Source organism: Lepisosteus oculatus, chromosome 6, assembly GCF_040954835.1.
Source record: "Lepisosteus oculatus isolate fLepOcu1 chromosome 6, fLepOcu1.hap2, whole genome shotgun sequence".
Lineage (NCBI taxonomy): Eukaryota > Metazoa > Chordata > Actinopteri > Semionotiformes > Lepisosteidae > Lepisosteus > Lepisosteus oculatus.
Genome location: NC_090701.1, coordinates 46,141,340 through 46,166,516, shown reverse-complemented (window position 1 = coordinate 46,166,516; position 25,177 = coordinate 46,141,340). Strand labels below are relative to the sequence as shown.

The window sequence follows — 25,177 nt, the reverse complement described above, 5'->3', positions numbered from 1 at the left end:
GTTCATGACCAGTATTTGCTTGTTTCTCTTTATCAGTTATGATTTTCAAGAATCATCATATGCAGCTCCCTGACCACCACTGAAGTGCTTCAATTTTTAACAACGTGGCTCCCACACTGTGATGACATCATAAATACAATCCATTTCACAAAATTAATGTTCTCTATCCCATCTTCAATTCTGCATTTCCTCACCCTTAGCAATCATACAGAGACTCTGTGCAGGGACAGTAAACATGCCAAAAGTTGATTTTTATGTGAGACAGAAATCACAAACACATACACACGCAAAACCTCTCAGACAAAGCCAGTGGCTCAGTAATATTTCATGACATGCAGGTACACCATGAATTATTCAAGAATCGTTTATTGTTAGTTTGTAGGTAGAGCTATTGTTCCACCAGGGCCAATAAATTAATTCACACCCTTTAATATTTCAAAGACACAATAAATGATTAGGAAGATTATGGGAGTATAATAAACTTTTTACTTTATTGTGTTTGTTTGAGTGGTTCTTAAATTATCATTGCCATCGTGGAAAAGAGTAGAGCATTTAGAAAATTAACATTTATGCACCAACTTACTGTTAAAAATAGGACTTATCTAATATGAAGTGGGGAACACTGAAGACCTCCATATTTCACTGGAAAGCTGGTAAAAAAAAATAATTGAAAATTATTTTTTTCATACTGGCCTTACACATGCTGGAACAGCAAGTACTCCAATGTATGCATGCATTCACAGTTTTAAAGTCAAAATAACTTTCTACCAGAATTCACAGTATATGAACAATTTGGAGCTTAAAAATGATAAGAAACAGTCTTGCATTTTGAATTAATACGATCATTCTATTCTGCACAAAGCTATATGAGCTGTATCTATCTCTAGCTCAAGCACAGACTTCCCCTCGCATTGTTTTGCATTCATCCTGTCCCCACCCCCTCTCCACCTTTCCAGCCGCCCCTTGGTCATCTCATCTCTCTGAAAGGGGGGTCGAGCCTCCTCCTCCTGTGGTCAGAAGGCTACCTGTAGCTCTTAACCAAGTGGGTTAAGCCAAAACAGACAGGAGTATACTTAAATACTCAAACCTTTGCAAAGTATCCCATTCTGTTATGCCTTCTGCACTTTAATTTTCAGGTATCATTTAGAGTTTCAACCGTGCTTTATTGATGAACATGTAGTTGTTAAGGTTTTATATGTCCGTTGAATAAACTAAAGAATTCTTTATGCAATGCCCTTTTGTCTGTTCTTGAAAAGTACCATTCCGTTTTTTACAAAACATAATTTTATTACAGTGCCTACTTGATATCTAGCTCATAAGGTTATTAACTTGTTTGGTAAATACCTGAACATTCACCTTTCAGGAAAAAAATGACAAAATGAGTTACAGTACCATCATGAGTCTGCAATTTAATCCATCCTCTTTTGTATCTTAAAAAATACTGTAAAGAATAATTACTTACAATAACTTCAACAATAATGCACTTATTCTACAATAATGCATTTAACTTTTGTAAAAGTAAAAAAGATAAATTCGTTTTGCACAAGTATAAACTATTTAGTACTTCAGTCAAACCTTGATAGATTGGGCTACTGGGTTCCAGTTTAAACATACAGTTATGTTAAGATTGTACAATGTACTAGCAAAACCCCATTCAGAGTATTTACTGGTCACCATATTACGATAAATATTGTTGCTCTTGGATCAGTCCAGAGAACATGAATCAGATGCATTCCCAGGCCTAAAGGACTATATTACACTGACGGGTTAAAACAACTGAATATTGCTAGCTTTGAGCAGAGTGGATCAAGAGGGGGATTCAAGTATTCAAAATCCTGAAAGGCAGTAACAAAGTCAATCAAATTCCACCATGAAGCACAAACCAGAGGGCCCAAAGGAAACTAAGGAGCAGGAGACACTTCATCATCCAAAAGCTCACAGAGGTCTAAAAACAAACTAATCCGTTGTTGTCAATTTTAATTCCTTGGCTTCTTTAAGAAAAGGCTGCACAAGATCCTCAGGTGAATTAATCACTAGAAACCATATTGGCCTTTTTGTGATCTTTTCTCATGTTCTTATTTTGCAATCCTGGCATATTTCACCCTGTAGATTTTCACCCATCTGTACATGTTTTCATTTGGAATCACTGGAGATTTTTTTTTTGTACAGTATATCCACTGATCTGAGCTCAGCTCACCGTTACAGTCAGCCCTCACATGCATATACTGTATAATATCAGGGGGGACGAGTATCATGGCACATTTTCCTCCAAACATTAGAGGCCTACGCCATTCCTCACTCTGTGTGTCTCTGCAGGAATCATCTGACTCTCACTAGCAGCTCTGCAAACTCACAGATCACTGCGTAGCAGGGTGAGGACACACTGACGGACAAGCTCAGCTACGCCAGTCATCACCTAGCCACTCCTGTAGACATCACTGCCTTTTTACATTTACCTAAACTTTCCTTTGCCAAACTCTACTGTATGTGGACTATAATACAATTAGAAAGGTAAATTACTGGTCATCATAGTTGTTTATTCGTTCATTAACATCATTATAAAAGGTATTTGTGTTTGTTGGAGTGTAATATATATAACAGAGATTTTAAGATGGGAAATTAAACACCAATGAGATTTTTTCATTAAATAAAACAGAATGTCCTTTATGTGTTTACTTCAGTAAGGGCAATTTGTACTGAATACAGATTCCAGCAAAATCTAACAATTGTAAACAGAAGGGAGGAAAACAGCCTACTAAGCAGTGCTTTATGATGTGCAGTTTGCTCTTGTGAAATTATTAGCTTTTAGTAAAGGCTGTTAAAATGGTAACCAGTTTGTTCAATCGTTACCTAATCATGCTCCACACCAGTAGTTTTAATGTGTGACCATTACCGCATCACTAGGTTGCATTCTTCACTAAGGCTGAAGGTCATTTATTGAAATCCCCGAATCCAACTCAATCACACCACTTTTAAAGACCATTTTTTAAAAGAACTGGATGAACAACATTTTAAAAAAAAATCAAAATATTCTAAAAATACCTAGAATATTTTTGTCTCTTCTGTCCTACTAGATATCATTTCCTATGTCCTATTTGCAACAAACAAAATATCAACTTATTTTAGAAATGCAAAATTAAAATCTTCTGCCTGGGATTGTATGAAGGGGCTGAGGAACATGACTTCACTACAGAACTGTACAAATGTATTTATTTGTGTCAAGTGTGGTGTGATGAACACCTGAACAGAATGCTCTCTATGGGTAGCGCCTTTTGTATTTTTGGTGAAACAGTGCAGTAGAGGATCAGGTATCAGAGTTTAGCTGTCAGTCTTATCATGGTAGGGAAACCCATAGCTTCTTCATAGCAGGTACCAATAGACAAGCATCGCTATGTTTCTTTGTAATGTTCTTTATGAACCTGTTTGCTTTAACAGAATCAAAACTTGTTTACTTCAAAAGCTAAGCTGCTGCTACATGAACCTATTTTTTTAATACTATTCTGGAAATCTTTTCACTGCTCAGACTTGGAGAAAAACAAATCAGAATGTTTGAGAAAGGCCACAAAATTGTAGCAAATCATAAGGCAATCTTACTTACATTTATTGTTTGTCCTAAGATTTTCAACGAAGTTTTTGTAACGAAGTAACTAAAATACTCTAAATTAATTTTACACTTTCCATTTCATTAATCTCCCCAAATGATGTTACCGGGTGACTTTTCCAATTGTAAACTGATATCTATTGAATTACCGCTAACTTTGCTCTTTTTAGTAACATCCCAAAAAATCTTGGTTAATTGGAAAGATATGGATCCTCCTCTGTATGCCCTTTGGATTAAGACAACGTTAGATCATCTTAGTTTGGAGATACACACGTGCAAAATGGATTTTCAAAAACTATGGACTCACGCTGCAGATGTGGACTGTTCCAAAGAAACAAGGTTTATATTATCATAACAAATACATATGTATATTATTAGATTATTATTAATGACAAAAATCTGCTTCTTATATGAAACAGTTTGTTTTTCTTTAATGTAATTCATTTCAGATTTTATGTATCTTTGTTACATGTAAATTAAAATTAATTTTAAAACAGAAAGAAAGAGATTGAAATGAAGAGGCAGGAAAAAGGTTGCTTTGAGTCCAAGGAAACATTACACAACGATTGGGATTACACAACAAATAATAGCGTTTGAACTGAAGCTGGAAAAGAGTCTTACAGAAGAATTACACAGGGGAAGAAAATACTACAGTGGCTTTTTTTTAAGTGCAAGATCTCAAATTAAATATTTCTGTGCCACTGGAACAATGGATGATCAGGAATCAGGTAGTATACAGTATGGATAAAATAGGGCAACTTGTTCGGTGCAGTGCTGAGAAGTTTTTGTTGTAGTTTCAGACTTCTCTGCTGTCCCAACATTACACAAAAGACTACCTGTTAGTTTTTTTCCTCAGTTAACAAACAGCAACTTCCCATCACATTTACAATCCGAACACTTTGAATAATGTGGCATTTTTGTCATATTTAAATTTATTAAATAAATCATTTAAGTGCATTTTCTTTTTATCATTATTTCAATCTCCCCCAAATCAGGAAACAAGCCCAGTCCTGCTGTACTGTGGTCTTAGAATGTATAGAGAAATGTGAGGCCTGATGAAAATACTGCTTGGGTTACTCTGTATAGACCTCTTCAATCAGGTGTGACGCAAGGCAGAACATACACATCTCCAGTCAATCTGACCTGCCGTGACCCACTGCTGACGTGCTGAAAATACGGGCAGGAATACAAACCTAAAGGGAAAGTTATTTTGTACTGAAAGAAACTAGGAGATCAGCAAGAAAGCTAGTCAGGTAGTTATACTGTAAGATCCCCCCAAAACACTTAAATAAGCGCACGGCACTCATTACAAAGGTGAATTTTCACAGCACACAGAGCTTTAAAAGTTATTAAATGTATAATTCATACAGTATCGTACTGTTCAATTTACAAACGCTCCCTTTAAAAGTTCCTTACAGCTTATAGCTTACAGCTTTTAAGTGTAAGATGCGTGTTGACGTTTACACGATACAGGTGACACCCAAAGATAATAATACATAATAATTGTGCTAAAAATCACGAACCGAGCCCTAAACAGCAAAGGAATTTCACAGACCTTTTTACTTACAAAACAGAGTGTCAAGGTCACTTACCTTTTTCATCCATTTCGGGTAACCGTCATGGTTGTGTATACAAAGACACGACACGTAGAGCTGCTTTCACGAGCTGAGCTGGTTTGTTTTCCTACAGAAACTTTTTCGCGGGCCGGTTACGTCATATCCGGTCTCTTAATACGTGTCCTCAAACTACCTGTACGCTGCGCAGTTGCGGTGCAAATACATTAAAATATAACAGTCATAAATATAAATATGAATATTTCAAGTGAATATGAAGCAAAAGGCAGCCATATTCCCTTAGTTTTAGTGTTAGAAGTCTTTAGTTGTAATGAAGTGCTAATTTTCGGGCATGCAAAATGTTGTTTTTCAGCCGTCGATCACTACAAATGGAGTACTGTACAACTACGCACTCCTGCCCAGATCATCACACTCGGACCTCCCCACCAATCGTAGTTTCATGACTCGAGGTATCTCAGATTGTGGTCTATCAGTGATGGACTCTGTGATTTTAATTTTTAATTTAATTTTAATTAATTCCCAGAAATTTCCTCAAATATGTCCTGAAATCATTAGAAAGTGCCACCTTTCAAATGTGTTTTTATGTACTATAGGAACTACCTCAAGGCTACACACAGCTAACTGACCTATGGGGAAAGAAACAGGATTGCAATTATTAAAACACATTTTAGATTTGTTATGTAGTACGCCTATGTTCCAAATTCCATAACCTGCCATTAATTTATGGGATTCTACAGTTTTTGGTATTTCTGGATGTGAAATGTTGTGGTTGGTAGTAAACTGTATGGTGTCAAGAAGCTCATTAGTACCTAGACCATGGTATACATTTTGTGATTCTCATGATTATCTAATGTTGTTTAACCAATCTTTCATGTCATGTTACATGCATGCACCATCATAATACAACTGTATTTACAGTGGCCTCTAAAAACACTGCAGCAGGTTTAGTGGCTTTGTAAGGTCCTGTACTACACATTAATTAAAGCACAGCTTCTTTAGACTCTCTGCTCGAAACTAGTAACTGCAGTATCTCTCACATGAGATCTAGTCCTTATTTTATTTTGAAATTAATGAAGGACTCTATTCCTCTAACACAAGTCCACAAAGCAAAGAACACATTAGAATAATACAATTCTCAGTCTTCAACAGTATATGTCTGCCTCTTACTGAGAAACATTCACGTTTCTATTTTCTATTGCTAAACGTAATTAAATTAGCACATTGCACACTACAAAATAATTCAACTAGCATTTGTTTGGTGGGTTAAGACCCAAATACCTAAAGTTTCACATTCGGTCCATTTACAGTCCTTGAGATAAGAAGGTGTGATAACTTTTCCACCACTATGTGTTCCCTGCAATTTCCTGGCAGTGGTGCTAAAACACTGTTGTTCTGAGGGACAGGCAAAGCAGGTGTAGATGGTAGTTTCCGGTGTAATGATGGGAGAGGTTTATCTGTGCTCTGCTTTAGCAAGCAGGACAAGGCCAGTGCTGGAAAGAAGAGATGCCGGTGGATGCAATTGTCTTGATTGTACTATCAAAGCATACTGGTGTGACTGGTGTAGGTTCATTTACAGTACAGCATGTTCAACGATATAGACATTTTGTAGCTGTGGTAACCCACTGAACTGAATGCTGTCAATGACAGCAAACACATATTGGTTACCCTGTCATGTGACAGGCAGATAGCACTGAGATCAGCTGTAACTGTCTAAAAAGATTGGGAGGCTTCAATGGTCTAAATGGGAGCACTGTGATGCAAAGTGGGTAATGTCCATGTTTGGCAAGGTTGACAGTTTCCCCCAAAGTCCTCAGTCTCCTTAGACATGGATGGTGGATGATAGAGGCTCTTAGCACTAGCAAGAGCTTTTTGAACCCCAAGATGCCCTGCAGAATCTTGACCCAGCAAGTCAGCAAGTGAGATCAACTGGTACTAAGGCTTGAGGCATCATCACCTTGCCAACTGGATCCTCACCTTTGGCTGCAGGCTTCATGCTATGTAATAGTCCATTTCTTTGGACAAGGCTAGCATATGGCCTCCACAGTTTCCTTAGCGCTGGAGTAACATCCTTAGGTTTCCTGTACAGTGCGTGATGGACACTCCTCTTACATTTCATGATGGCCTGAAAGATGGTGTCACCTCACTGCTGTCGATAAATGTCCCTACAAATTGACTGTAGCTCACCCACAACATGGCAAGTGTTAACAGCGAAAGCAGATAGATTTGGCCATGATATCATCTGGTATTTTACACCAGCGTGTGCATTGCTGACATTGGGAGTGAAAACAAACCTTCAAGAAAAAACTTTCAAACTTTCCTTGAAAGAGCATCAGTATTGGAATGATATGCACTTTTGTGATGCTGCACAATCTGCTGGAAGGCCCATCTTCCTCTGCATCCAGTTGGATTAATGTTTACAGGAATTTTCTGCACGATAATCTGTTTTTGTTTATGGTCTGTTTTAATTGTGAAGGGGTTTTCTTTAGAGATAATACCAAAAAAGTCTGACACACCAGACAGTTACCCAAAGCTCCTTGTCATAAGTGGTCGATTAATGTTCTGACCAATCAAGACATAACTCTCATATGCAATGACTTTCTCTTGATTCTGTCAGAGCTGAGCTAATCCATTACCAAGGTATCTGTGTAGAAAATGAAACGTTGTTTGAATCTGAAAAGGACTTTAAAGGAGGATGGGTTAAAGTATTTCATCAGTGCATAGAAATGGAAAATGCTTGTGTATGGCCTTCATCAAAAAATCTTTAACACATTTTCTCTTATAGGAGGAAAGTCCCAGAAAGGCCATCACCTGGGTAGGCGAGGTAGGGTGAGATCAGGGTTTCACATGCTTTGTGTTTTGGGGGATAACATGTCCCAGGAGGATAACCTTCAACCTAAAACTGCACTAGTCAGGCCTCAGTTTCAGGCCAGCATTTTAAAACCTTGTAAACACTTCCTGTAGGTGTCTCAGATGATGGTTCAATGAAGTTCTGAAAACAATAACGTTTGTGTGGCATATTATACAATGAAGCCTCTGCAAAACCAGTGTCATGAGGCACTGAAATATTGGTGGTGCATTATAGAGGTCTAGTACTTTAAATTGATAAAATCCACCCAGTATTAAAACCTGTCTTCTCGGTGCTAGCTTCTTCCATCACTACGTGCCAATGCATAGGTAGATAGAAGTACCAGCTAATGTGTCAAGGGTGCCATCAACCTGAGGAAGAGTATGTGGGTCATGGGTGGAAGCACAAGTTAGCTGTAGTTTCCTGCTTCCATCTTTTTTCTCTTGTGATTCTGAAGCACATGGTCCACTGGCTTTTGATCCCCTACTAAAAGCTGGGGAGGAATGATAAGATGATTGACTAATGGTATTGGCTTAACTGATGGTGAATCAATTAATATTAGTCCACTGGCTCTTTGCTGAAATTGTACACTGTAAGCAATGGCTCAACTTGTTTTCTGTCTTTGTCATACAGAGCACATTGAAAGAGATTAACAAGTGGCAGTATTGATTCTCCACTATATGGATTTTGATTGAATCTAAGAATCTAATTTGTCAGTATAAAACTGAGCAATGCAGGGGCCAGTGCGAAGACGAACATCTTCATTTGTGTTGTGAAAGATTAAATGCTGTAGCCATTTGCTGCTTCTGTGGAAATACTGTATTTCTGGCAATGAGGCCTTCTTGGTTTTCAAGAAAGCAAGGTTCAAAGGGCTCAGGGGGTTCAGTCATGGGGGATGCCTCTATGCTGAGAAGGAGACTCAAGGCACACAGTGACTGTAAACAGTGTCATTGCAGGAATTGTGATTGATAGCAAAATAGCTGCATTACAGCTAATGGGAGCAACCTGACGCACTCACTGGAGTGGAAAAGTTTGCTACTATAAACTTACGTAACCTTGTGTTGCATCAATTATGGCCCCATATTTCAATAAGACGTCCCATCCCAGGAGAGCAGTTTTTCTGGAACTTCTAACAAGGCGCGTGTCATGCTGCTCTGTTCCTCTCTTGGTGTTCAATGTCACAGTCCCGGCTGTGTCTTAACTGTGATCAGTAAGTGATTCAGCAAGCACAGATGTCTTCTGTTGCGCAGACGGTACGGGTTTCCTGAGGTCAAGCCTCATCCAGATCCAGAATCCAGAAATACGCAGGTTTCCTGAACATGCAAAATGGAAGGTTTTGATGGATCGCTGTCAGACACAGTTATATGTCAAGGTAGATGTCCCGGCCCCACAGATGTTATTATCAGCTGATGATCAGTCCTCGGCAAGGGCCTCTCCTCTGCCATACCACTCACGTGACACCACTTCTCTTCACTTCATCTTCATCTCTGATAAGAGGAGTGGTATCGACCACTGGGGCTAATGTTGCTCAGGATTAGATAAGAAATCACATCCATCCTCTACCTCCTGTTCTACCTGAGTCTTCATTTTGCCTCTAGTTTCATCATTTGTTCACACCAGTCTGTAAAAGCTTTGATTTGATTCACAAGATCATCCATTATTTCATGAAGATCTCTAACCTGTTTTATTGCCTAGAAATGAAACTTGAGCTGTGGTGGGGCTTGGTATGTTTGTTTTGCAAATGCTTTGAAATTATTCAGGTAAAACTCGAATGGAACCTCGTTATTATATGGGGTTTATATTTATATATTTTATATTATATTTTTCATTACACTGGCTGCAGTGTGGTATTGAATGCCACACAATGTTGTATACCAATAAAGAGTTTTGTTTATATAATCATATATCAGCAAGATTTGGATCATTTGAAACAGCAAAATAGAAATAAGGAGTATATAGGACCACTGTTCTTTTTTTAGTCTCTCTCTAATCTCCTCCTGCACAAGATCTAGTCCTAGAGTTGTTTCAGGGCATTTCAGACAAAGATGCTTCAGCTGTTTACAAATAAAACGTAACCACCGAGCAGAAAAACCACAATCAAAACTTTTGTGTACCTTTCATAGTAGAGACACTTTTTGGGAACTGTAGCCAACTGTGTCCCCTATTTAATTGTGCAAATACACAGGTACTAGAACCCTTCTCCCCATAGAGGCCGTTCAATTCCCTCAAACCACCAGTGCAATGACAGACCACCAGAAAACAGCTAGAATCAATAATTCTAATACGATTCTGCTAGCAGTTGCACTAAGATAAGAATCACCATCTCTTTACTTCAGAAAAGGAACACAACAAAAGAAAACTTCCATAAGGGACACAAACAAGTTACACAACAGTCCAAACTTGGCCAAGTAGTCTTTTAGGTGCCCGTCCCTTCTACCTGACATCAGTGGTGGTGTTTTAAATAGCTATTTTTTTAGGATTACGCTCTGCTCCTCAGCTACCAATGTTCTTCTTCTGAAACAGTGGCTGAGGAGCAGAGAACTTCTTTTATCACACAGAAGTTTCTTGTTCTTATCTGTAAAGCCTTTCTTCCTTTGGAAAACCAATTTTTTAAAACAACATTTTCTGTCTTTTGATTGAATTAGTTGCTTATTAATTATTTGATTATTGCTGCAAATGTGACTGAATCTTAAAAGCGGGGTATAAGGAGTGTGCAAGCCATCTAGGGGTGTTTGCTTGTGTTAAGAGCGGAACCTGAAACTGTGACAGAAAAGCCAAAGAATTAAAAACTGTTGCCAGGTTTTAAACAGCTCCATGTGTTTGCCAAAGCTGGATGGAACTTTGCTACTACTTGAAATAAGTGTTACAATGCTTCACGGGAACTTACAGAGATACCAAAGATACCATACTGTAAATGAATGCTGTGGTGCTGTTGTTTTAGTTTTTTTTTCATTTTAACATTTTTCAACAGATTCTGAAAATCAGCATGCGTACAATGGTCCCATTTTAGTCCCCATGTTGAGTAACATTTTCTAGTAAAAGCTATATCACCCTGCAACTCACAGCTGGCTACCCACCAACTAGCTCTGTGGCTAAGGATCTATGCCTGTGACTGGAAGGTTGCCGGTTCAAATCCCACAACCGGCAGAGGAATTCTACTTTGTTGGGCCCCTGAGCAAGGCCCTTAACCCCAACTGCTCCAGGGGTGCTCTACAATGGCTGACCCTGCGCTCTGACCCCAAGCTTCTCTCCCTGTCTGTGTGTCAGTGTCTCATGGAGAGCAAGCTGGGGTATGCGAAAAGACTAATTCCTAATGCAAGAAATTGTATGGGGCTAATAAAGCAACATTAACATTATTAAGCAGGTGTGAGCCTGGTCAGTACCTGGATGGGAGACCTCCTAGGACACATGCGGTCCATGTGGGTCCTAATGCCCCAGTATAGTGATGGGGACACTATACTGTAAACAGGTGCCGTGCTTCAGATGAGATGTAAAACTGAGGTCCTGACTCTCGGTGGGCATTAAAAATCCCAGGGTGTTTCTAAAAAAGAGTAGGGATTTTTAATGCCCGCCAGGACAGAGAGTCAGGACCTCAGTTTTACATCTCATCTGAAGCACGGCACCTGTTTACAGTATAGTGTCCCCATCACTATAATAATAATAATAATAATAATTGCTTACACTTATATGGCGCTTTTTCTGGACACTCCACTCAAAGCACTTTACAGGTAATGGGGACTCCCCTCCACCACCACCAATGTGCAGCATCCACCTGGATGATGCGACGGCAGCCATAGTGCGCCAGAACGCTCACCACACATCAGCTATCAGTGGGGAGGAGAGCAGAGTAATGAAGCCAATTCACTATACTGGGGCATTAGGACCCACATGGACCGCATGTGTCCTAGGAGGTCTCCCATCCAGGTACTGATAGGTTAAAGAACAAAATAGAAAGAAAAAATATTAAAATGAGTAATGTCGCCTGACTATTCATTAACATTGTATTGTGAATACTTGGTGTGTAAGCAACAGCACAGTGCAAAAAAGAACTCCAAAAATAACTTGAGCAAATGCACAAAAAGGAAATACAGTACTATATACAGAAAAAATGCAAGCGCCTTGTTCATCTTATGCTCAATCACAGCTGTCTCAGTCATTTCAACTTAGATTCACTCTGGAGCAGCTACCTTCCCTGTTTGATGAATGAATCGAATGCATGTCATAGATATTGCAGTTAAACAGTCAATTTAGACAAAATAATGCACTTCCCTTGGCCTGTATGACTGAAGGCAGGCTTGTGTTATTCAGAGTCAGTGTTGCTGCTCGGGGAATTACAGTATACAGTATATGTTGCCCTTTATCACATTCATGTGAGAAAAACTAGACTCATAGGGGTACGAAGAGACAGTCATCGTGAGCATGAGTAGAACTGATCATGTTTTGTCTTTTTACTGGAGAGAGACATTCTTGTACTTCTTTCAAAGCAATAGGAAAGCTTCAGACTGACACCAGTGAAACACTCACCCCCACAGTACAGGATGCCATCCCATTAGCCAAAAGCAGGCGTTGGAGGCACTGGTTTGTGCGAGGCAAGTATGATGATAGCAGAGGGCTGGTGAACTGTACTAGATACAGAAATAAAGACAAACTAATTGCAGATAATGTAGACACGCAATTATATATCTTTTTTCTTTTCCATGTTTATTTGAGTTTTTCTAAGCTTTTGCCGGCTGTTAGTACAGTAGGTCAATGAGTTCTGCCTAGTGAAAGAGATATGGCTGTGAGTCCTTGTATTAAAAAGCTCTGGTAATGGCCTCACGACTTCACATCTCATAGTGTCTCACCTGTCTCACCTGACATCCAAGGAGCAACAAGCACCATCGAGCCCGCCTTAGATTAAAGCACTGTGTGACTCACAACTCACAGCGCAACACTGACAAGTGCAGCAGGTCCCGAGAGTCCCAGACCTGAGAAATCTCTTCAGCCCCAGATGCCTCGACACTACTGTTTTCTCATCATGCCTACAGTATAAGACACCGGCAGGCCTGGTGTGACTGGCACGCACAAGATCAATGATGGACCTTGTCCTAGTGTGGGAGAATATCAAAAACGTTCTGCAAAGGTTCATCACCCCCCTCTGTTGGATCTTATGGTTTCATGGCATCTTGGCAGGCGTGTGACAGACCTGCAGATGAAGACATTATTAAGAATCCCATTCGAACTGTGGCTTACAATATTACAATACCAGATTATTCTCATAGAGAGACGCCTAGCCATCCAAGAGCGTTTTAGAAAAATAGAAGCAGGGCAGCAGCCAGCTCTGTCTCTTGAATCTTTGCTTGTCATCATGGTGCTAGAGTCATTATCTTTATTTGGTGCCACTCCTCCAGTGAAGGAATAGTCACGCTTTATTTAACTTGACTAGCGGTAATCCTGGACATGGAGCCTATAGAACATGTTCAGGTCTTTAACAGTGCAGGCCAAATGCCCTGTAACATCCTATAGTGGCTAGACTTGCTGCTTGGGGAAAAAAGCACCAGTTTGCTGACTTGTGGCTGGGTCAGTTCATTATAGACATCAGGTTTCACTGCCACTGCTGCCTTGCTGATACCAATAGATAACACATAACTCATGTCTTGAGCAAAAATCATTTGTCACCCTATGTGAACAATTCCAAACCTGAGAGATCTGCTGATATCTTTAGCAGATATTGCATATATCGATTTCAAAATACCCCAGGTAAATTTATCAAGTAAATGTTAATTATTTAACATACAGTACATTGAGATTTTGTTTATGGGAGGTTGTAATGTTAGCTAAACATCCCTTACATTTTTATGAGCAGATTAGATCTTTACTTCTAATAGACAGATTCATAATCCATCAGAAAACACAGATTTAAAAAAAAAATATATAAGTAAAGGCAATTTGCCCCCAGAGAAGGAGAGATATCTTGAGAAAAGTTAACAGAAAGGGAAACGTCCTATGTAGCATTCACAAAATAACAATAAAATAATAGATAAAATAGGTAACTACGATTTTATTTTTGTTATCCTTCTTAAAAACGGAGTTTCCTTGCAAATGAAAGTTAAGGTAGCTTACAACTCTGGAATGCATTATTGGATGCTGGGCTGTAGAATGTGATTGCACTCCAAAGCATTGATTTTGTAAAGATAAAGTGTTAATAAATGAAGAAGAAACTGTTCAATCTGTTTACTTACTGTGTAATACGTATTATTGATGATACTACAATATTAAAATATACAATAATAGTAAACCCATCTAATGTGTGTAGCCTTCTCTGTTTATATAATATTATATATTTGTACATACATATGCAATTTTATTATTTTTTCTCTGTGATACCAAAGCAGAATAGCTTGATTGACAGTAGTCTCCATGGTCTAGCGTATTCACAGTTTCCCTTTGATTCAAGGATGGTAGCTTATGATAATTGCAAAAACACATCTGGTTGATCAGTTTTCCGCTGAAGATTTATTTGCACAGGCATAAAAGAACTTGCATCGGAAATGCCGTGGTTCAGAATTTGTGTTATCATTATGTCGTGCCTACACACTTTATATACAATTTAATGCTTGTGACCATGCGCTGAAAAGTGGTATAAAAGTTTGGAAATGGCTTTGCACAGTGAAGAACGCAGACCAGTGCAAAGGAGGGACAAGTTCTATTTATTTACTTCATTATTTATTTTTTAATCTTATCTCCTCTCTCCTGCGCCCAGTAAGCCCGCCTGCTGCAGGTGCGCCGCGAAAGTTAGCAGATTGCACAGAGCACTTCCCATCCACAGAGCAGCAGCAGCAGCAGCAGAAAGAGATGAAGGGTAATATTTTGGCGATGGAGATTAAAGCAGAGGTTTTTGTCATCTGTAGCGAGACAAGCTATTCATCCATCCAGATCACAGCCAAAAAAAAGGCTGGTCCCAGAAATTAGCAGTTTCAGCTCAGCAGCAAAGTCGCCAGGCTGTGAAGGCAGAGAGAAATTGACTAATTAGCAATGCGCACTAAAACTTGACGGTTCTCTCCATAAGAGCGAGGGAGAGACTCGCTTTTTCTCTCTCTCTCTCTTTCCTTTCTTCCAAAGATGTTTGAAATCGCAGTCATTTACGCTCGACAGTTTTTACAATAGCCTTGAGCCATAATTTTGCGAGTCTCTCCAGCATCCATCCCCCTGCACGGTCTCTCTCCACCGGCCATGCACGACCGTTTCTCTCCCCAACCGTGGTTTTCCTATTACTCTCGTTACGACTCACTGAGCCCCAGGCCCAAGGATAATGATGTGTTGTTTCTTGGTAGCATAATTTGTCACACGTACATTTTTTTCTTCTTCTTCTTCTCTTGCAGAAAGCTCTGCTCCCTCTCACACACTCGCACACTTCTTGCTAATTCAGGAGAGCAAATGATCAACGACAAAAAATAAAATGTAAAATAGTCCCCGCAGGAGTTGGAATCAAGAATATTTTTTTTGGAGGAATCGAACATAGTCTTCAAAGGGGAGAGGACTGATTAAAATAAGAAAGAAAGAAAGAAAAGTCACAATCTTTGAGGACGTGAAGCTTACTTTTTGCCAAGCTGGTGTTCAGGTAAGTTTGGCCTGTGTTTCTATACTCACATTGTTTAGTTGTGGCAAGCGCCTTTTTTAGATTGTGTGCTAAAAGCGACAGCGAAACCAGATGGTACCTGCTGTCAGATTTAAATTAAAAAGACAGTCTCATATACCCGGATCAATGCTAAGGCTAAACGTGCCGATCTGAAAGCGCTCCCTTAACGTCTGCGAAGTTAATTTCTTCAATGAACAGGGGTCTTTCGAGTGTCTCTGTCTTGACTATAGCAAATTGAGCTAACCCTAAGTCTGTGGGGTTGTTTACAGCAAGTAATCATAAACAAGAGAATAATAAACGTTTAGCAGCAATGACCCTGGTAGGAGCGCGGTGTTTTTGTACCTCTTTATGTGTGTAGAATAGGCTCACGTTTCCTATACGGAAGGAGTGCAGTAAGGCTGGCTTAAAACAGAGTAAGGTGCTTGAATACCAGACGGAACTACTCTGTAGCTTTACGAGAGGATACAGCTTTTTTTTCCTTCCACGACCAACTTCTGTTACGTTGCTCAGGAAGGTGCTGCAATATCCCCTCTCTCTCTTTTTTTGCTTTCCAAGCCGTAGCGTCCGTTAGAATTTCTCGCCTAAAAGACAAATTGAGTGGAATTGTATGTAGATATTTAAAAAGTAGGAAAAAATAACAACAACAACGTTGTCAGGCTCGGAAGATTAACGAGCTGTGTCATATTTTCCGGGACTAATGAAACATTTAAAAAAAAAAAACGGAACAACATTGAATCCTCGAAAGATCAGGCTAACTCTGGGGCAGCTTCAAAATATGATTTTTGTGTTTGCAGCTTGTTTAATTTTTAATTGAGGGCACGCTATTTGAGGTCACTACATGTGTGCGGGTCAGACGTTGGTTGCGAATAACAAAAACACGCTCCTGGATTCGAAAACTTTACTGAGATTTAATGATTGCGTATGTTGAGAGAAGATGCTGCTGTGACTGTGATGTACTGTAACTGTTATACAAAGGCATAAAGGTGATAAAGGGTGAGAAGGACCGATATGAAGGTACAATGTTGTGTCTATTTTGTTGATTAGGTGGGGTTAACAGCCGGGTAGCCATGTCCAGATCTGGTGATAGAACATCCACCTTTGACCCGACTCACAGCGATACCCTCCTGCACGGTCTCAACCTGCTGTGGAGAAAGCAGCTTTTCTGTGATGTGACGCTCACTGCCCAGGGACACCAGTTCCACTGCCACAAAGCGGTGCTGGCATCCTGCTCTCAGTATTTCAGGTCTCTGTTCTCCAGCCACCCCCTCAACAACGAGGGCATTTCTAACAAGGACCAGGGGAGTGGTGGGACACCTTCCTCTTCCCCTGACGAGAAGCTAGTGGCCAGCCCCCGATCCATCAACAACCTGGTGCTGCAAGGCTGCTCCTCCATCGGTCTGAGGCTGGTCCTGGAGTACCTGTACACTGCCAATGTCACCCTGTCCCTGGACACTGTGGAAGAGGTGCTGTCTGTCAGCAAGATCCTCAACATCCCTCAGGTCACCAAGCTGTGCGTGCAGTTCCTCAACGACCAGATCTCCGTGCAAAACTACAAGCAGATCTGCAAGATCGCTGCGCTCCACGGGCTGGACGAGACCAAAAAGCTGGCCAACAAGTACCTGGTGGAGGACGTGCTGCTGCTCAATTTCGAGGAGATGTGCGCCATGTTGGACTCCCTGCCGCCCCCCGTGGAGTCGGAGCTCGCCCTCTTCCAGATGTCCGTGCTGTGGCTGGAGCACGACCGGGAAACCCGCATGCAGTACGCCCCCGACCTGATGAAGAGGCTCCGCTTCGCCCTGATTCCCGCCCCGGAGCTGGTGGAGAGGGTCCAGTCAGTGGACTTCATGAGGAGCGACCCCGTCTGCCAGAAGCTGCTCCTGGATGCCATGAACTACCACCTGATGCCTTTCAGGCAGCACTGCCGACAGAGCGTGGCCAGCAGGTGAGGGTTGTGGTGGGCGTCTGCTCGCAGGTGCTGATCCGCTGCCTTCGGAGGTGAAACCTAGTCGGCAGAGAGCTCTTTAGCCTGAGTGGGGGAAATTATTCAATCTCGATTTGCATGACCACCTAGACTTTGTACAGAGAGCAGATGGAGCCAGATTGGTTGACATGCTGTATATCCGTATACAGGATGGCTCCTGTGCCTTAAGAGGAAAGCTTATTGTTATGTTCACCTGTGGGCAAAGTTCTGTAACATCCGTTCCCTTTCAAAAGATCTTAGTTCAAAAGGGTTCAAGGATCCATTGGTGTTTCTCTTGACAACAGTAACTGTTTTCATGTGCATTATTATTTCACTTTGTCAGCTGCAAGGGGTTACTAAATCTTCTTTCACCCATCTCCTCTGTCTGGGAGCTTTGTGAGCAGGAACCGGCCGTTCTGAGGCTAGTGAGCTGCAAGCAGGTCTCAGAGGAAGCAAGTTTGAGCATCTGAGGATGACAACAGGTCCGTTCATTAAGCTGAACACGTTATAAAGCCAGTGGAATGACACTGCAGACAGAGAGAGAGGAATCTGTGCGGTTTTGAGTTTTGAGTTTGAGACGATTCTTCTTAAAAAAAGATAAGAATGTCTTCATGATCATTTAAAAAAATGATGAAAAACAATAGCCCCAAGGTACTCCTTAGAAAATGGACACAGTAGATATTTTAATCTTTTAGAGGAAAGGAATAGCCTTAAATATTACAGATCTCAAACCAAATAAAATGCACTCAGCACCAAATAAACCTTATCCTGCTTGTAATTCTATTAGCCGTTCAAAACCAAAACTTCCTAAATCTGATCTGTGTAAAACTAGAATGGGTAGCGATATCTAAAAAAAATTAACTATGAAGTTTCCGTGACCAAAGCAGTGATTACATTTTTTTGAAGCGATCGTTTCATGGTTTAGATGATAACTCACATGAACAACAAGCAATCGTTTCTTTCTGAGGTGCTCCTTCAACATTGTATAATATTTTAGAGCTGCAAAACACTAGATTAGTGAGGCGTGAAGGAAATGTCAAAAAAATGAAGATCCTTAGCTGTTAAAGCAATATTGAAAACAGTCACAAATATAGGTCAAAAGACTTGGATATCACTGAACTATAGATGGTTTTCAATGCATGAAGAACATTGTTTCTTCCGGAAAAGACAAAGAAAAAACTGTCTCTCTGTCCCTATATTATATATTTTTTCTACTTAGGGGTAATACAATTATTTTGGTAATTTACTCAAATTCATTACTGGAATGTCTTAATGTTTTTGTCATTTAGCACAAGCAAAATTTGGATTTAGAAAGTACAGAACCTGTGCTGTGTTTGGGCTAATCTGACTATTTTCTTACATTTTAAAAAATCAGAGTTCTCTTAAAAACTCCCCTAAAATACACTCTTTTTAAACATTGAATGTAAGTGCATAGAGTAAAAAATATACATTTATGTAGACTATTAATGGTGTGTGCTGATTGTTGGTTCAATTTTTATTTTATTGTGGCAGATACAAACTGTTTATTTTTGTTGTGAGTGTGAGTGTCTGTCACATTGCATTCTGGGACAAATGTTGACCCATGCCATTTTTCACAGAATTAGCTGGGTTGTGTTCGTCTAACTGATAACACGTCATTTATGGGTATCTGCTGTCAAAACAATTGCAGTTTCTTGTAAAGAAACTAACCTATGTACTTTGTTCATTTGTTGTTACTTCTACAACGTCTGGTTTTGTAGAGTGGTAGGGTACATTTTCATTACTATACAGTCAATCGGCATAGTTGTTAGTCAGGAATATATCTGGTTCCAAATTAAACACAGAAGTCTAGTAAATAAATCTTTTTCTTAAAATTAAAACTTAATTGTTTGACGACGGCAACTCAAACTGCAAACTGATGTTTCATTTTAATTACTTTTATTACAATGGGTCACCATTGTGGAAATGCACAGCACATGACCTTCTTGTAAATTTATTTTTGGATATGTTTCAGCACTGTACTTGAGCATCAAAAAACTCAATAATCCGATTTTTATACATGTTCACGGTTCTCATCCATTTGTTACATTAATCAGTTTAACTGCATCCAGAACCACCTCTAACAAGGAAAAGAAGTTACAGTCCAGGTCCATATTTTTTCAGATGACTGAAATCTTTTGAGTCTTCCTCATGTGACGGCAGACATTAAATGGTAAAAAATTATTACTCTGGTAACAATCGGTTCTACAAACTCAGTGCCAGAGTAATATATTAGTCTGTAGGGACTCCTGCAAAAAAAAATAACATAACTGCTATTGTAACTACTACTATCACTCCAATTCAGCTAATCTGCTACATCTTTTATTCTACCAGGGAATTACTAGAAAGAGCTATTCATGATGGATTTGTTGCGATAAAGGCAGTGTTCTGAATAGATTTTACTCCTGTACTTACATGGCAGCCTTTGTAAAATTGTTCATTTGCACCCGTGCTCAACAAAGTTGATTCTTGGAAATACACAGGTGAAAAACCTCCAGACGTAAAAGCCCGTCTGGGTTTTGGATGTGTTCCCAGACAACAATATACATGCAAGCCGTTGATTGTTTGCAGTTGGGAAATGGCTTCCCAGTAATTAGCAGTGACGGCTTTCAAAAAAAGGATGAGCACAGCGGTGACAATAAATTGTGTTGCAGTTTGCTCTGCTAATCCACATAATGCCCTCCCTGAGGTCTGTTATTTAATGTGTGGCATTGTTAGTGTAATACTATTAGGTGGAGATGTGGGGGGTTCAAACTTGAGGTAATTATGTCGCTCAAAGATTGAGAAAGAGGTAAGGCATTATGAACGAATGTGCCAGTTGAGTTCAAGTCACCTCTGAGATCAGTTTCATTAATTTCCAAGTGTAGATTTTAATTTCAAATTGAAGAAGTGATCAAGCATTGTAAACGCAGCACCTGGATTGCTCTGGTAATCCCCCCGTTGGTAAACAGCGCTTAGCCACCTTCCCCAGCCCCCTGTCTCCTACCAGCAGAGAGGATTTTCTTCTGTCTCAGATGAATACGTTCAAACTTGAAGAGTGCTATCGACGTCTCCGCAGCTTATCAGAATTCGCTTCACAAAAAAAAAGCTGCGTTGCAAAATATTGTAAAGTCCAAAATGGCCCTGATGTAAAGAGAAACTGAATAGACAGGTATATGAAATCATATCCATAACATCTATACATGGTTTTTGCCTGCTTGCAGGTAAATGGCTTAGGAATCCATTAAATGCTTCAGACCACGTATGGGTCCAGGGAAATAATCAGGTTAGGTTTCCGTTGGCCTTGCAGAGAGGACTTGGGCACATGTAGTAATATCCAGCATTACCCTGACTGAAAACAGTTCTGCCTTTGCTTTGTATGATGAGGAACGAATCGTGTTTCTGAATTGCCCAACACATTGAAAAGAGGTTTCGTTGGAAAAGTTTAACTTTAAGAGCTTGATTGGGCACAATATTTAATTTTGACGTGATCACCCCTTTTTGGCAAAAAAAAACTTTCCTCCTCTGCAGATGTACTGTACTTACAGTATCATTACAACAGCATAAACAACGTTCCTGCAGTTTGTTTTCATTGAAGAACAGAGCTAGTCCGAAACAGAATGAGTTGACCTGCAGTTCAGGGCAAACGAGATGCTCGAAATGTCCACAACTACTACTTGTGGAGGTAACAGGTTTATAATTCACAACATGAAAGTCTTTTTCTGAAAGCCCTGAAAAATAAGAATTTTACTGGTAATCCATTCCTTGAATTAAAATGTGAAATAATTGTTTGATTTTAAAATTAAATGGTGTCCTTAAAGATATTTAGAAGATTATTAATCATATGCTTTTTGGCAACAGAAACGTTTCTTTATGTACTGTAAGGTTCTAGTAGGTCACAAAGGTATTGGACCGTGTGGGGATGAAGCCTACCTGCTGTATGCCTGGTAGTGCACTTGTTGAGAACACCTAAATAAAGGAGAATACTTTTTTTCTTTTAGAAATCAGTTGCTAGAAAATGTTCTAATTGTTTTTCCAGTGCCCAGTGTATGGAAGTCTACAGTCTCTTCTGCTGTATTGTTTCTAAGGCCCTTGTTCACTTTCAATAACAACAATGACAGCAAACCACTCTCTCATACCACAGGAAAATAAAACCGCCTGGGTCCACCCTGAACACTGTATCACTGACGCTGAAATTCTTGTTCTTGCTATTGTTTCTTACCGCTTGGACTATCGCAAAGCTCTCTTTGTTGATCTCTCTTCATGCTCTGTTCTGCAGCCATCGCAGAATGCACTGCCTAGATTCTTAACTCATACCAATCATATAGACTCTCTTTCTCCCAAGTCTGACTCAGCTCATTGGCTCCAGTTCTACTGTCAGGTTGGATATTAATTTAATGTTGTTGACATCCACTATAAGGGCCTGGCCCCTTGCTATAGCAGAGCCGATATCTTATTTCTGCTGCAGCAAAGGAACAGATCTGTGATCTCTTGGCTATACCTGTAGCTGGGTCCTGTAATATCAGTGGCAGTTCTTTTAGTCATGCTGCACTGCTTTTCTACAATTCTGCTGGAAGCCTGGGGAAACTGTGGCTGTCACTTTCTACTTTTCAATTAATCTAAAGTTTGTCCCTCACATATAAATGTCTGCTTATGTACTTGGTATTCAGCCGACTGGACACTTGCTATATTTAAATCCTTTGTAATATGGGAAATAAAACATACTCAAGGAATTCTTATTTTTGGTTGTACGTTCCATACTCTTCATTGTTAAGGTTAAGACCAAGGTAGTTAGAGACGGTGTAACTTATTGCTGATTGTAAATGTGCTTGAACCTGCGCAGAGTGGTACAGTGCATAACAAATAGACCGATGATAAAGTTCTCCAAATGTTTGTTTCTGTGATTTTGATATCATGAGCAGAGAAAAGCTTTGCACTACAACATCACACCAATCATAGAGCATGCGTGTTGTAGGGGACTTTGATTAAAAATTAAGTTGCTACAGGAGCGTTTGAAATAATTTGATCGCGTGTAATGTGTGAAGGTGGTCGACTGCAGTTTGTTAAGACATTTCGGCTGACAATACCTTTCAGTCGTTGCTTCTTGTTCTTCTTCGTGTTGATGGTGCTTTGAACTAAAGTAAAGACTGGCGTCACTATTACATGTTCACATTTGTGATAGTGAGTCTCCTTTCAGTCTCATTACAGCAGTGGATGTGCCATCCATAATGATATGGATTCTGTCCGTCACCCCCCTGTATGTATATTCCATCCCATAACGGACTCCCTTCCTCCTCCACCTACGTATGTCACCTGGAACCACAGTTCACCAGTATGCTCACCACACACCCTGTTATCAGAGGGCAGGAGGAAAGATTACTAATGCCTATTATTAGGACGCCATGATTGGTAAAGGCCAGTGGTACAGTATCTGATGAAATGTATGCTTTAGTGTTGTGATCTCTTTTATAGCAGGCATGCAGACATCTCAAAACAGACAGCATTCAATGTTTTATGACGTTGGCCAATTGTGTTGTGTGGGGGTTTGCAGCGCTGTAGTTATTGGAGTTGACAGATTTGATCACTAGTCTGTCATCCATTCATAGGACTGCGTATCAGCATCATAACAAAGAATTAAAAATATCCTCTCTGCAAAAAATGTTGATTGCCAGCCAATGCCGAGCATTGTCTAAACGAATAACGAAGGGTAGGGCAGAAAGATAACTTGACTTGGTGCTGGCTAGGGACATCCTGTTATCTACTGAAGCCATCGTTTCTGTGGCTTGAGAAGACAATATGTCTTGGGACTAAAGAATATGGAGCTTGTGCAAAGCTCTAGGACTGCAGTCACAGCACGTTTAATAACACACTGAAAAGAGACAAGGTATTTCTACCATCATAGCCAGATTGAAATAATGGGAAATGCCTTAATGGATGTCTGCTTCTGAGCAAGTATTGCTCCATCCTTCAGAGTTCCTGAATTGTGAAGGAGCACGATATCTTAGGTAATTATTTCCTCTTTCATTCAGAGTACACCAATTGTCACCCCTGTTGTCCAGGTACCATGATTATCCTGTGTTACTTTGATATAATATTTGCAGTTCTAAATTAGTTAGTACTATTTCACTCCATGAATTGCTGCTTTCTGCTTGTCCCATGCTGGCATTTCAACATAGACAGAGATGCAACTTGGAGAACATCTGTTAAAATCTGGAGCACTCATGCAACAATTTTTTTTTCCCGTAACTCATACTTCATTGCTATATAGTGCGCTGATGAAGTGATTTGAGCTGACTTTCCAGAAGTATATAAATAGGTTCATCAGCTGGCATAGGATGTCTTAATATATTAACCACTGATGTGGGTGATTTTTCTCCGTATTTGCAATTTAAAGTGAAAGTTCAAAGTATTAATTCAGAGACTTCACAAATAGGGATACCAGAGAGAACAGATCGCATTGCTTTATCCTATCTGCCCTGTCTGTTGCAAAATGCAAACTAAGAAAATGGTTAAGATTGTAGGAATCAATTCCAAAAACAGGTCCACGGATCTCATCCAGCCTTTTCTTGAAAGAAGCCATTGTTTGCACAACCACTTCTGTGTAAAGAAATGACTCGCCGGTTTTAAATATAGATTTCAGTAGTTTCCACTTGTGTCGTCTGGTTCGTGTTTCAGGGTTAATCTTGAAGAAGCTCATTGGGTTGAATAGTAAGACATTCCTTTAAGCCTGGGAATTAATCTGGCTACTCTCCCCTAGACTGATGTCAGAGCAGCAATGTGTTTTCTATAAAGTGTTGACCAAAAATGTGCACAAAATTCTAAATAAGGTTTTACTACTTTTAAATTAGCCTTCACAATCTTTTATGTAAGCTTAGGAAATAACTATGCTCAACTATTTAAAAAAATACATTACAGATGGTGTTTCCTAATAAGCTCAGTCTCTTTTAATGTGCATGGGACAGTCAGTGCTTCACAATTGTCCATGCTCATATTTGTTGCAAAACACAGCAAAAAAGAATTCAAGGTAACAAGTTAATCATGGTGCCATTTGGTATTTTTGCTTTTTTTCTGCTCCAGGCTCCAGTTCCGTTTCCTCCGACATTTTTAAAGCTATTTTGGCATTTATGGGTCAGCAATATTCAAAAGAGAGCTGCTTAAAGGATTCGGGTGCCGAATTCATGAGATGTGCCTCTGTTGCAAATGTGTGGCACTGTGTTTCCGGAACCACATCATTCAGGTCTGTTCAGGATCATTAGTGAAGCCATGCATATTAATGGAGGCGCAGTGGAGTGGAGTCATAGCCTGCAAGCACAGTGGGGTACTGGGTTCTAGCTCCAGGGGTTCTTAAAAATTCCTCACACTGCAGTTTGCAGGTGGCAGGGAAGACCCCCGCAGTTCTCAGTGAATCGGGTCCAATGTCATTGCTTTGATATCAGGACCGTTGTACTTAAGGCAGCTCCAGAATCCAGTCTTTACCCTTGAAGCAGCCCTGCAATAAAACCGCTGCTTTGTGGTCTTTAAATGTCTTCTTTTTCCTGTCCCTTACTTGTAAATCCTCTTTCCAGCCTTGCTGCCTTTAAGG

General features: G+C 39.9%; 1 protein-coding gene across 1 annotated transcript in view; it reads left to right on the top strand.

The window, feature by feature from the left end:
• The first annotated feature begins 16,298 nt into the window (after positions 1-16,298).
• The window catches only part of klhl14 (kelch-like family member 14), a 33,724-nt gene continuing 24,845 nt past the window's right edge, over positions 16,299-25,177 (top strand). The window contains exon 1 of the mRNA XM_006643215.3: positions 16,299-17,580. Coding sequence (XP_006643278.1) covers positions 16,706-17,580 — 875 coding nt within the window. The 5' untranslated portion in view covers positions 16,299-16,705. The remainder of the gene's footprint in view (positions 17,581-25,177) is intronic.